The following is a 14,093-nucleotide window of genomic DNA, read 5'->3' as shown; positions in this document are numbered from 1 at the left end:
CTTACATCTGCTCCCCACCTTCCCCTTGACCTCATTGGCTGCTTCAAATTGGGATAATTTTGTGGCTGCAGTTCAAGTACTTTCTCCCACTTGGCCGCACAGCCCTTGTCAAGCACTCCTGGACTGTGTCCTTGCTGGTGATGGGCTATAAAAGAACCTCGCACCAGCCAAAGAGTGTAATCATCAGGGCAGTCAAAGAGAATGGAGTCTACTTCTCAAAATTTGGCTTTTCCAGCCCAGCCACAGCCTCTGGCCTCCCCTGGCTTCAGGCCTCCAATAAACACCCTACAGGTTGATCTTTCAGGGCAGACGTTTCTTCTCCAGGTCGGGGAAGGCGGCTTGGTATCTGGCCTGCCTTTGGACCAGCCAGCTCCTCTGCTTTGGTAAAGAAGCATCAAACTCACTCCCTTGAAAAGGCAGTGGGTCTCGGGTCTTTGTGTCCCCCTCTGTCCAGCCTGTGCCTCTTTCATGAGGATAAGAAGGACAAAGGTCTAGGGGCCTGGGGGGACCACACAGTCAGGACACCAGGCTTTGGAGAAGGGGCCATTGTCCACACGGGACATTCCAGACCTGGCTGCTCCTTCTGGGTGTGGCCAAGGAAGATGGAATTTCACTTCTTCCCCAGAGTTGTTGGCTCCTGTGATTTTCAGAGCTGGACTCCATCTGAGCTGCAACTGGGAGCAGGTGTGGAAGAGGCTTCTCTGGCAGCTACAGAGAATCATTCCTAAGGCTTGTGGTTTCCGTGGGTCCCCAGCTCCTCTGTTTGTAAAATCAGACTTATCGTGATGCCCGTCTTGCTAGCTTGGGGAATATGAGTCTCCTTTCACATTTCTGGGAATCAGAAACATCATCTTACCTTTTTTTTTTTTTTTTTTTTTTTTTTTTCCCTGAGATGGCATGTTGCTCTGTCACCCAGGCTGGAGTGCAGTGGTGTGATGGCTGGAGTAAAGTGGCGCGATCTCGGCTCACGGCAACCTCCACCTCCCAGGTTCAAGCAATTCTCCTGCCTCAGCCTCCTGAGTAGCTGGGATTACAGGTGCACACTGTCGTGCCCAGGCTAATTTTTGTATTTTTAGTACAGATGGGGTTTCACCGTGTTGTCCAGGATGGTCTCGAATTCCTGACCTTGTGATCTGCCCACCTCAGCCTCCCAAAGTGTTGGGATTACAGGTGTGAGCCACCGCGCCTGGCCCTTTTTTTCTTATTTTTATTTTTTTAGTGACAGGATCTTGCTCTGCTGCCCAGGCTGGAGTGCAGTGGTGTGATCATGGCTCACTGCAGCTTCAACCTCCTGGGCTCAAGCAATCTTCCTGACTCAGCCTCTTGAGTAACAAGGGCTATAGGCATATGCTACTATGCCTGGCTAGTTCTGTTCTGTTTTGTTTTGTTTTAATAAAAAAATGCTTTTGGAGAGATGGCCTCAGCGATCCTCCTGCCTTGGTCTCCCAAAATGCTGGGATTACAGGCGTGAGTCACCACATCCGGCCTACTATTATTTTTAATCAAATTAAATCTCTCTCTGAATGGCAACAAATTCATCCTCAGCCATGCTGTGGAACCCTGCCCCTGGGTGGTGTGAAACATCCTGGGTGGATAATCATATTCAGTCTAGAACATTCCGCACTGACTCTTGGGTCTTCGGCCACACTGGCCACTGTGGTACTTTTGTTTGCCCCATCGTTGCTTGCTGCTGAGAGGGACTCAGGGTCCCTGTCTGGGTATTGCTGTGGCCATCACCCCCTGGGCTCCTGCCACATCCTGCTACTTGGCCAAACAAACCCCCTTTCCTCTCTTGGGGCGTCTCCCCATTCTTCACTCTCCCTGAGCTCTCCCCACGCACATGCACACAGAGACAGCCTTTGGAAGGAGCTTGTTTGCCTCACTGTTTGGTAATGCACGTAGGAGGGGAAGTCCCTCTATACTGTTATCATCGTCGTCATCATCATCATCGATTATTGTATGGAGTAACGAAAAGGATGGAGACTGTTGCCCATTTGCACACATTGGGGAAGAGTTGAAATAACTATTCAACAGTTTACAAAGTACACTAACTTATACCCATGTTTAATTCAGTGTTTTTATTTTATTTTTATTAGTTTTAATATTATTTTTTGAGGCAGGGTCTCACTCTGGCACCCAGGCTGGAGTGTAGTGGCTTGATCATGGCTCACTGCAGCCTCAACCTCCCAAGCTCAAGCGATCCTCCCACATCAGCCTCCCAAGTAGCTGGGACTACAGGCGTGTGCCACTACATCTGCCTAAATTTTAATTTTTTTTTTTTTTTTTTTTTGTAGAGACGTGGTCTCACTGTGTTGTCCAGGCTGGTCTCAAACTCCTAAGCTCAAGCAATTCTCCCGCCTCAGCCTCCCAGAGTGCTGGGATTACAGGCATGCAGCACTGTACCTGGCTAATAGTGTTTTTAAAGTTAACATTATAACCCTGGGAGGTGGACAAACAGAGATTGTTATCGTTGTCTCAGGATGAAAAAGGGAGACTCAGAGTAGTCTAGTGACCTGCCTGGGGTCACACAGCTGTCGGTGGGGCCGCATTCCACATAGCAGGAGCTCCTCCCTCACCCCAGCCATGGGGAAGGGTCAGAGACAAGCAGGCTGCTGGGAAGCCAGTGTGAGGACACTGACCGCCAGCCCCCGGGGAGACAGGCTGGGGATCTGAGCGTGAGCTTTAGGCCATGCCTGCTGTTAGTAAAGACAGATCTGAAGATAAGGATAATAATAATAATAGTGAGCAGGTAGTGACTGGGATGCGGTGTGGGCTGGGCAGCGTGCCATGGCTCTCCCTACATTACCTAATGCTTATCTTCCCTCACTCTTAGGCCTAGAGAATGTCACTCCTGTGACAAAGGTCACATCAGTAGTAAGGAATGGCCCTGGGTTTGGAATCCAGTCATATTTGCCTACAGAGACCAAGCCTTGGCTGCCACTGAACCGGAATAGTAACAGCAATGACAACAGCTAGCATTATTTGGAGACTTACTCTTTGCTGGACATCATGTGTTGGTCTTGGTCCTCCAAGAAGCTGACACCAAGATGAGATCAAATGTGCATGGCATTTATTAGGGGGATCACCCCTGGGAGAATATGGGGAGGAAGGGAACCAGGAGAGGCTGGTCAGAGGGATGCAGATGTGACCCCAAGGCCCAGAGAGCAGGGAGGAAGGAGCAGGGTCGGGAGGGGCCATCTCAGACTGCTGTGGGTTCTAAGGCAGTTAGCAGGAACATGGCCGTCTGTGAGTTACAGTCACTCACTCAGCATCTCCCAGGAATGGAGCTGCTTCAGTGTCCTGGCTGCTCTTGGTCTCTGGTGGGAGCAGCCTCAGGAGCAAGCCTCTGGTGCAAACTGCAAAAGACAGATGATTCTGGAGCCTCAGCTGGGCCCCGGGTTGGGCCAGCTCCCTGCTGTCCCCCTGAGAGGTAGGTTCTCACGCTGTACACTGAGACATGTACCTCATATGCATTTTCTCATCATTTAATCCTGAAAAAAATCTGAGAGATAGATGTGATTAATACTTTCTTTTTACAAATGAGAAAACCAAGTCCAAGGAGAGAACAAAACTTGTCTGAGTTCACACTCTAGAAATGGGCCAAGTGAGGAAGGAGGGAGCCATTCGTCGGACAGCACCCAGCATGCTAATCACCTTTGCTCCCGCCTCTTACCCTCAGAGCTATTAGCAGGTTGCCCAAGACCCCACAAGAAGGGGTGCAGGGGTTGTGATGTGAATCCCAGATCCTCTGGCCTTTGAGTCCTGGCTCTTTGCACCATGCCACTGTCTTCCCAACGCTGTGCCTGTGTGCCTTTTGCTCAACCCTGGAAACTGGCTTGTGTGTCCACAACAGAAAATATGCCAACTGGAGCCCGAGGGGCGCGTGAAGGTGGACCTGGTGCTACGGATGGCCGAAGCCCTCTTGGCATGCTGCCCTGGGGACCAGAAGCCCGAGATCCTGACCCAGCTGAAGGACATCAAGGCCCAGTGGGAGGAGACGGTCACCTACATGACTCACTGTCACAGGTAGGGCATCCAGGGCCTTTGTCCACAGCCGCCATTGACCCTCCTTGCCCACCGCGACACTAGCTTGGGCCCTCTGCCCAAGAGACATTTCTCTAGTCCTGGGATTCCAGGAGACAGGATCTTCTCTTGGGATGAGGGCCAGCCCTGCCTGCCTCTTTCTAATTATAATCAGGTTGAATGATGATAACAGACACTGGAAACCCAGCATGTTTTGCCAACAGTTCCCAAGAGACTTACCGTGTGTGCATCCTCCAGAGCATGGCACAGTGGCTCTGGAGAAAGAAGGCCTGGGGCGCTGCTAGCACTGTAGCCAGCCTCCCTGCCTGTACCAGGAAGCTGGGTGGTTGTCGGTGGGGACAGGGGGTGGTGGGGAGCAGACACTCGGACAGACCTGGCATTGACTCTTGTCCTGCTGGTTACTTCCTGTGTGGCTTTGGGAAAGTTACCTGACCTCTCTGAACCTCAAGCACCTCCTCTGGACAATGGGACTAATCAAGTACTCCTTGAAGGTTGTTAGGAGGGTAGAACGGGATAGCAAGTGTCAAGAGCGAGGTACACTGCTTGGCGCAAAGTAGGCCCTCAGTAAACAAGAGCTGCCAGGATCATCTTTTTTATAAAGCAAGGATGTGCATGGAGATGGGAATGACTCTGCCCAGTGCTTTCTGTTTTCTAAATCCTTGCGCTTGAAATTCTGAACAAAGTGGCTTGATGTTGGCTGGGGAGATAGAGCCACCTCCATGTTAGAGATGGAGAAACTAAGGCAAGCGAAGAGTCAGGGTTGCAGAGTGAGTTCACAGCACCCCTGGAACCCACACGCAGGCTCCCAGCCTTCTGTCCCCATTGGGTTCAACAAGCTCACAGATGCAGCAGTGCTTTGCAGCTGCCTGGACACATCCCAACTGCAGTCTGCTCCTAATATTAGTGGGTGTGCGTGTGCCAGGGGCCTGGAGAAACTGTGTTCAGAGCCCCAGTGCCAGAGAGAAATGACTGGGGGTGTCTGTGCATTGATAGTGGGAGTTCAGGGCCAGGATTTAAGGTGCTGGAGGTAAAGGACTCCCCAAGATGCATCCCCAAAACTGGTGGTTCTGGGAGAAAGTTTGGAGTCTGAGCTCCCCCTGGCTCCTACCCTCACACAGGGAGCTTATTTACTGGGCAGAGGGTCTTATCCAGTAGGATTGAGGGAGGGTCTAGAATCTGGAGTGTCAACCAGCTGCCCAGGTGACTTAGGGGCCAGAAAGGGCATCATCATGTCCCCAGACCACAGCCCCCTAGTATTGGGGAGGGGGTGGCAGCATGGATCCCCGACCCAGGAGGCAGGTGGCGGGTTCCCTCACAACCTTGAGGTCTCTGTGCCCACAGCCGCATCGAGTGGGTGTGGCTGCACTGGAGCGAGTACCTGCTGGCCCAAGATGAGTTCTACCGCTGGTTCCAGAAGATGATGGTCACGCTGGAGCCCCACATCGAGCTCCAGCTAGGCCTGAAGGAGAAGCAGTGGCAGTTGAGCCATGCCCAGGTGCTGCTGCACAACGTGGACAACCAGGCGGTGCTCCTGGACCGGCTGCTGGAGGAGGCAGCCTCCCTGTTCAACAGGATCGGGGACCCCAGCGTGGATGAAGATGCCCAGAAGAGAATGAAGGCCAAGTATGATGCAGTGAAGGCCAAGGCCCAGGTGAGGCTGAGGCTGAGTGGGCTGCATCTTCACCCACCCATCCATGTATCCACTCTTATCTGTCCATTCCAGCCACTGTTTGCCTACTATCAAGCTGTCTACCTACTGTCAATCTATCTTCCTACTATCAATCCATCTACTCACCTATTCCCTATCCAACCACCCTCCCATCTACCCACTCACCCATCTACCTCCCCACTAAATCACCAAATCTCCCCTTCACTATCCACCCACACACCACCCCATTCACTTATCTACCCCACCATTTGTTCATCCACGTATCCTGCCACCCATCTGTTGACTCACTCATCCATCTACTTCCCCACCAGCCTAACCAATCTTCTATTCATCTCTTCAAACAACTGCCCACCCATTCATCTATCTATCCATTCACCTACCCATCAACCCAGCCACCTCTTCCTCACTCACCCATTCACTCATCCATCTCTCCACTGCCTACCCCTTCACCACCTACCTACCCACTATCGACCATCACCCACTTGTTCATCCCACCATCCACCCACCTAGCTACCCATCCCCCAATCCTCACCTACCTACTCTTCCACCACCTCCTCACTCATCCACCATTATCTACCATCCAGACACCCAGTGTTGTGCAGTGCTTAATATACATATGGGTGTGTTGACTGACTGGTGGACTGTGATGTTCACTTTGATCCAAACAGCTTCCCCCTTCTTCTTTCTCTCTCTTCCTCTCTCCCTTCTCCCTCCCTTCCTCCTTCTACCCTTTAGTCCTTCTCCTTGCTCTCTCTTGCCCTTGCCCTAGTCCCTCTGTCCATCCCCTGTCTGCATTTCCTCAACCCATTCTTGCCTTAATTTGGAAACAGTTCATTGAGTTACCAAGTCTAATTATATTTTTTAGAAATTTTATTTGGTTCTGTGTTATGTCTCCCTGTTCTTTTTAATACATTTTGTCATGTTCCCCCTAAGATTTTGCATTCCTCCCCGATATAGCTTATATTTGCAATCATTCTAAACATACGTATTTTACAGTCTCCATCAGATTGTTCTAGTGGCTGAAGTTCCAGGGTCTAAGGCTGAAGTTCCATGTCAGGCACCTTTGTGTCCCCTGACATGGTAGATTGTTTCCTTGGGAGGCGTCATCGTTTTGAGCTCTGAGCTCAGCCTAAGCAGGCTGTGTCTGCAGAAACCCACGGCTGGGACACCGCCTGAGAGTGGCTTTCTGTTGGCTTCAGCTGGGCTCCCCCGGAGGTTTATCTTCATGACTCCTATTTTTATATCAGTGAATTGGCTTGGGGGTTCCCCGATCAAGTAGATATTGTAAACATGAACCCCAAGCCAGAATCATGCAACAGGCCCCAACTCCGTATTCTGAAGGGTGATTGGGTTTTTTGTTTGTTTGTTTGTTTGTTTTTAGGCCGAGGCTAAAACACACAAGTTTCCTTCTTGAATTGTGTTTGTAACAGTTTTTTTTTTTTTTTTTCTATGTCACCCTTTGGCTAGTGGGGGCGGGCAGTCACTTGAGGCTCTGTCTTTTTGCAGTGGTCTCTGTTGCCTCTGGGCCCAAAGTCTCCCTTCTTACCCTAAGCCTGAGCATTAAACCCGAGCTTCCAGTAACCAAGACTTCAGGCACCTGTGTGAGCTTAACAGGGTGGTTTCCTGGGCATCTTTACTTCTGGCCCATGGGAAGGTCTCTTCCCTCGGTGTGACGTGGGTCTGCATTGAAACAGTGTTTGCTATGTTACATTTTATCTGGCATTTCTGGCTCTCTAGTTGGCTGTAGAGCTGGAACTGGACGTCTCCTGGGTTCTTCATGCTGACGGTTTAAGGGAAGTAAGCTCTATGATAAGCAGAGCTAGAGAATCCACCAGGAACAGGACTCTGGCGGCTTGGGAAGGGACTTGGATTCCAGGCCAGGCACTGCTGCGTCCCAGCTGTGTGGCCTCAGGGCAGCTCACCCGACCCGCACCCTGGTTGTGGGGGCTGTATGGTTACATGTGAGCTCTTTGAAAACTGGCAAGCATTTTGCCAATATAAAGAAGGACTTCTACTCTCAGTAGCAGTAAGAATAAATAGTAACAACAGTGGCTCTTTGCCATGCAGCAGGTGCTCAGAACTATCTATTGAAATGATGAGAACTCCACCCCTGCAGTTTGAAGGCAAGCAACACCCAGGGCCCCAGAGAGAAGCGACAGGAGGCTCCAGGAGACTGCACAAGGTCCAGAATGGATGGGATTCGACTTGGCTCTTGCAGAGGCAGCCAACTGGCCCTCATCCGGTCCTGCCAAGTCCCGTGTGGCACAGGCAGGCTTCACGGAAGTTCTCTCTCACTCCAGGTCTGCCCCTCTGGCCCAGCTGGGACAGGTGCCTGGCTCCACAGCCTCTTTGCTGTGACTTTACAGGAAACAGGTGCTCATGCCAATCAGCAGAGAGCGCCTGGTGCAGGGTGTAGAGATGAGATCAAAAGTTGTTGGTGTGTGTGCGGGTTTGCATGTCTGTGCGTGGGTGTGTGTGCATGTTTGTATGTGAGGGTGGATGCTGGGGTGCTGAGTGAGCATCAATTCTGGCCCAGATGCGGAAATGATTGCCTCTAAGAGCCTCATTTTCATTCCCGGAGGCTCTTCCCTCACATGATCCAAAACACTATAGATACCATAGCTCTTATCAGTGAGAGCTGTTTCTTCTAACCTTTCCCTGTCTCTGACCTCATCTGCTCCCCCAACCTTTCTGTGAAGTAGATGGAGAAGCTGTTATTGAGCTCTTTTTTTTTTTTCTGAGACTGAGTTTCACTCTTGTTGCCCAGGCTGGAGTACAATGGCACCATGTCAGCTCACCGCAACCTCCTCCTCCCAGTTTCAAGTGGTTCTCCTGCCTCAGCCTCCCGAGTAACTGGGATTTCAGGCATGCGCCACCACGCCTGGCTAATTTTTTTAGTAGAGATGGGGATCTCCCCATGTTGGTCAGGCTGGTCTTGAACCCCCGACCTCAGGTGATCCACCTTGGCCTCCCGAAGTGCTGGGATTACAGACGTAAGCCACTGTACCCGACCTTTTGGACTCAGTTTTTAGAATAAAAAACATTCTATGTGTCAGACACCAGTGGCCCAGTAGAAAAAGCCAGAGGTGCTTACGACTCCTAAGGTGGTACTCCCTGCAGCTGCACCTCAGGTCCTGGGTGAGTGCCTGCACCTGTGACCATCAGGATGAGCTGGGGCCCCGGGTGCTTCTGTGGTCGGGCTGGGACAGTGAAAGGCAGGTTTGAGCTGCTGAAGAGGGAGCCCTTGCGTCCAGGGCTCTCAAGAGGCAAAGGCCCACCTGGCAGTGTCCTGGGGCAGGAGCATGGGAGCCTGCGTCATGTGTGGAGACAGCAGTGATGGGGGAGATTTGGGGGACAGTGAGGGGTAGGCTGCCTCCATGGTGGAAGCCCTTGGAGTTGCCAGATGGCTGGCCAATGCTGATGCCAATGTGGAAATGGGGTGCTGTTGTTTGCGGGGTGGCTGGACCCTGCATGGAGAAGTGAATTCAGTTTTGGCTTTCTCAGCTGTCGGTTGAAGGCCCCTGATGAAGTCTTCCTGCAAGCTTGAGGACTTTGTTCTCACTCCCAGGGAGCCGGGTCAGCTCTTAGACAGGAGAGCTGTGGTGTACCCTGGGGGTGTTTCCTGCCTCTATAAGCTGGTCGTGGGGAGGACTGAGGGGTAGGTGGGGAGGGGCTAGGCAGACCCCTACGACCCCTTTGATCTTGTATTCAGAAGGTGTGAGCATGCATTTGTAAGGTATGAGGAGCTATAGCATCCACCAGATTCTATGGATGGAGCTTTCGTGGATCCAGAGGGTGCCATGTTCTTCCTAAGCCTGAGAGGCTCCTGAGAGGGGCAAACTTTTCCATCGCCCTTGGCCGGAGATTTAACCACCCAATCCTAAGCTCCTCTTCAGCAAGGTGGGATGCAGTCCCAGGCGTCGACCTCCTGGGTGTCCCCAGCCCTCCAACCCCAGACAAAGGGGGAAGATTCTAGCCTTATCCTAAGGCGGGTGGGGACTCCACATACCCAGCAGCCCACAGGGATCCTTGATGGACCCGGCCTCCCAGTCCCTGCTGTGAACATTTGATGAAGACCTCCCCTGCATAAAGGGTCTCTCTCAGGGCAGTCCTCCGACTCCAGTAACAGGTCTGCCCTGCTGCCTTCCTAGGGATCCAGGCCTGGCTTCGGGGTGGGATTGGTCTCTAGGTTCAGATTAGTGCTCTTACTTTTACCTAGGAGAGCCCATTGCCAGTGCTTGCCGTGCTAGGAACAGGCCACTGCTCCAACGAGGAAAACCCATTTTTGACGTCCAACATGTTAATTAGCACAGCCTCTAGGGTTGATGGGGACAGAGCCACAGAAGCACCATGGGGTCCTCCCTGAACTGGAGCCTTTGTGACCACCTGATGGAGGGAGATTCTTGACTAGGGCCAAGGCTAAGCCCAGAGGGGAGCAATGACACATTATCACCCCACAGCGTTTGCAAGTGAAGTGTAGACAGGGCAGGCTGGCTGCGGGGAGGGGCTTGCTTGTTTGTTTTTAATCCTGATTTAGTTTTCCCAAAGGCAGGCACATGGCAGCATCCTCACGCCCCGCTGCTTCCCGTGGCGGCCCTCACAGAAGGCGCGTCTGTCTGGCATCTTGGCCATGAACCAGAGCTGCTTGTGATGAATCAGAGCTGCTCGTGCAGCCCTTTGCAGGGGCATAAATCCACACCACCCTTGTTAATTGGTTGGGTTTTGACATTCCTGACAGCTCTGCCCGCCGCAGATGGTGTAATTGCTGGGGCTAACGAGAAGGTTGAGCACCTTCCCGTTTGTCACCCTGTCATTCTCCGGCACGGCTGGATTCTGCCCTGTTACTGTTATGCCTGGCGCAGGTCTCAGCTGAATCCCCGCGCCTCCTGCCAAGGTCCCCTCTGAGCACCTGCTCCCCATCACACAGACTGTTATTTACCCTGGCCTTCTCTGGGTGCCAGCACCTCATCCTTCACACCCTGGGAGCTGCGGCCAGCACTTCCATGGGAGAGTTCACTCCCGGCTGCATCTATCACCATCAGCGCCGCCAGGGGCCCAGCGTTCAGCCTCCGCCTGTTACTCCTGACCCACTTTGTTTCCTGAATGAGCCTTTCCCGTGGATGGAGGAGGCTCCAGGAGAGGTTTGACGGATTTAAATAACCCTGCAGGAAGGGAAGCCAGCAGGGGAGCTTGCCGAGGCCCTGGAGCCATCCTTAGGGCTGCAGGCGGAAAGCATGAAGGGCACCGCCCCCGCCCCCGCCACCCCCCCCCACCCCGCGCTTGCTCCACTTTCCGATTCAAGCAGGGCCCACGTTTTGTAAGAATTTTGTCTGTCTTTATTCAAGTTGTAAACTATTTCAATTACTGTAACTTTAAAATAGGCTTCTGACTGGGCGAGGTGGCTCACGCCTGTAATCCCAGCACTTTGGGAGGCTGAGGCGGGTGGATCACTTGAGGTCAGGAGTTCGAAACCAACCTAGCCAACATGGTGAAACCCCATCTCTTCTAAAAATACAAAAAAAAAAAAAAAAAGAAAGAAAGAAAGAAAAGAAAAGAAATAAAAGAGAAAAAAAGCTAGGCATCATGGTGCACCCCTGTAATCACAGCTACTTGGGAGGCTGAGGCATGAGAATCGCTTGAACCCAGGAGGCAGAGGTTACAGTGAGCCAAGACCAGGCCATTGTACTCCAGTCCAGGGGACACAGCGAGTCTCTGTTTCAAAAAATAAGAAATAAAAATAGGTTTCTAAATAAGAATGTATGGTGCCTCCAATGTTATTTCTGTTTTTCACAACCCCAGTTGGAGTGCTCAACATTTGTTATTGTTGTTGTTATTTTTTGAGACAGAGTCTTGTTCTGTCAGGTGAGATAGGCTGGAGTGCAGTGGTGCAGTCACAGCTCACTGCAGCCTCTATCTCCCAGGCTCAAGCGATCCTCCCGCCTCAACCTCCCAAGTAGCTGGGACTACAAGCGTGCTTCACAAACCCAGCTAATCTTTAAATTTTTTGTAGAGATGCCATATCACTATGTTTCCAAGGCTGGTCTCAATCTCCTGGGCTCAAGCGATCCTCCTGCCTCAACCTCCCAAAGTGCTGGGATTACAGACATGAGCCACCATGCCCAGCTTTGAGAGAACTTTTCAGCTCTCTACGGAAGGGCTTGGTCCTAAGCCTGGGCTTCCCGTTTCTAAAATGGGGATATTTTCTTCTACTTGCAGTGGTGGTTGCAAGGTTTATATGAATTCATATTTCTAGATTTGGTAAGGAGCTTCCCAAAGAAGAGAAAGGCATATCTGAAAGAGTTGAGGGTGCGTTTCAGATGCATTTGCCCGTTCACTCTGCCCAGCTGAGAATGTCTGACTTAGCTTGATGGATGGTCAGAACCCTCCTGGACAGGGCCTGGCTCCACAGTGAAGAGCTGAGGTCAGCCAGCTTTGGTTCATTCACCACATCCAGCCCATTCGTAGCTTCAGCCTCAGCCTCCCGAGTAGCTGAGACTACAAGTGCACACCACCACACCCGGCTAATGTTTTTATTTATTTTTTGTAAAAATGAGGTCTGACTGTGTTACCTAGGCTAGTCTTGAACTCCTGGGCTCAAGGAATCCTCCTGCCTCAACCTCCCAAAATGCTGGGATTATAAGCATGAGCTAGAATGGCTTTTATATTTTCAAATGGTTGGGAAAAAATGAAAAGCCAAATATTTCTTGATGTGTGAAAATGACATGAAAAACATTTCAGTGTTCATAATTAAAGTTTTATTGGAATGCGGCCATTCTTTTCACGTTATCTGCAGCTACTCATGTGCTACAACAGAAGCTGCATGCCGGCGGTGGAGGAGCTCCATATGGCAGGCCAAGCTAAAAGCATTTCCTGGGTGGCCCTTGACAGAAACAGTCAATGATTTTGGAGTCTGACACTCGCTGTTGGAATCTTTTCTGCAAGACCAAGAGAGTTCTGTGACATCCCAACTCCAGTCTGGACATTTGCAGAATAGGAGGGTTTTGTGATTGTTTGCGTATTAAATAAGATAATGCTTTGAAGTTTCACGCACACCTAGCATAGGTGCTTATTGAATGAGTCTCCTTTTTCCTTTTTCTTGGCTGTCTTTGGAAACTTCCCTCCGATGGCAAACACTCCAGATTTGTGCTTCCTGCCATTCAGGAAGTGTTCCCAGAGCATGCCCTGAGCTAGACCCCGGGAGATGAAATAACAGGGGCAGCCTTTTTTCTAGGGACCTCCTGGATCCCCCAGTGGGTGACGATGCCATGGACAACTGCTGTGATGAAGTTGCATCCCAGTGGTTTGGGAACGCAGACGGAAGGCCGTTAATTCAGCCTGGGGCAATGGGCATAGCCTCAGAGTGAGAAGGGAGCCTGGGGTTAGTATTGCAGGTGGGCACCCGCTGGGGGTGTCAGAAGAGCTTGGAGAAGGCAGGAGATGATCAGCAACGCCTCGAGGTTGTTAAGCGCTTGCCAGTTACCAGTCTCTGTTTTGGGGGCTGTGTGAGCTCTGGCCCATTTCATCTTACTTTCTCCCAGTGAGGCAGGTGTTATTAACCATACCATATGGATGAGGGGACTTGGGCACAGAAGGGTTAATTAGGTGCCTAAGGTGGGGCCAAGGTTCAAGCCACAGGCAGTGGGTCCTGACTGCTGGACCACAGAGCTACATCATGGGGACCTGTCCTTGAAATGATAGGCTACAAGGATTGGACTTGGGCCTGGGGCCAGTGGGGAGCCATGAAGGAATATGGGGAGACAGCACTGTGATCAGGGCGTGTTTTGAAAAACTTAGTCTCTAGGAGTACAGTCTGGCTCATAGCAGGGACACCATCATTTTTCCAAATGTCAGCCACCCTCAGGACATCGTCTTGCCCCTGTGTTGTTAAGACCTTTGGTGGGACTGGCTGAAAATAGAGATGACTCCAACCCATGCAACACATATCACTGTATTCATGGGAAAATGGGGCAGTTTGCCATTGATTTGCACACCCTGTGGACACTGTTGTGTAATGGAGCTAGAAATACTGGTTTCTAGCATTCAGCCCAGCTCAGATTGAATCTTGGTGCTTTCCTAGCTGGGTGCCCTTGGGCAAATCGCTTTATCTCTCTATATCTTGGTGTCCTCATCTGTCAAACTGGGATTGTAATGGTACCACCTTATGGAGTGGTCAGGAGAGTTCACTGAGCTCGTGTGTGTCAAGCTCTTAGAGCAATGCCCAGCACCTTGGTGAGTGCTCAAAACGATAGTGTGATGTAGTAGTAGTAGTGCTAATGTTGTTGCTGCTGCCGCCTCAGTGTTGAATGTGGCAAGACTCCTAGGATGTGGCAGACAAGAAAGCCAGCTGCATAGTGACAGGGCCCAGTGCCAACATGCTCTG

The 14,093-nt window shown here is 51.3% G+C and overlaps 1 protein-coding gene across 10 annotated transcripts in view; it reads left to right on the top strand.

Moving 5' to 3' along the window:
* Positions 1 to 14,093, top strand: part of SYNE3 (spectrin repeat containing nuclear envelope family member 3) — a 97,275-nt gene that overhangs the window by 42,892 nt on the left and 40,290 nt on the right. For all 10 annotated transcript variants that reach the window (XR_012091043.1, XM_007987742.3, XM_073011299.1 and 7 more), the window contains 2 exons: positions 3,854 to 4,026; positions 5,386 to 5,695. Coding sequence is in view for 9 of the 10 variants with exons in the window: in XM_007987742.3 (XP_007985933.3) it covers positions 3,854 to 4,026; positions 5,386 to 5,695 (483 nt within the window). In the remaining variant the exon portion in view is untranslated. The remainder of the gene's footprint in view (positions 1 to 3,853; positions 4,027 to 5,385; positions 5,696 to 14,093) is intronic.

The sequence above is a fragment of the Chlorocebus sabaeus genome, chromosome 24, assembly GCF_047675955.1.
Source record: "Chlorocebus sabaeus isolate Y175 chromosome 24, mChlSab1.0.hap1, whole genome shotgun sequence".
In the NCBI taxonomy this organism is placed as follows: Eukaryota; Metazoa; Chordata; class Mammalia; order Primates; family Cercopithecidae; genus Chlorocebus; species Chlorocebus sabaeus.
Note: the sequence above shows the minus strand (reverse complement) of the source record. Positions and strands in the feature narration are given on the sequence as shown.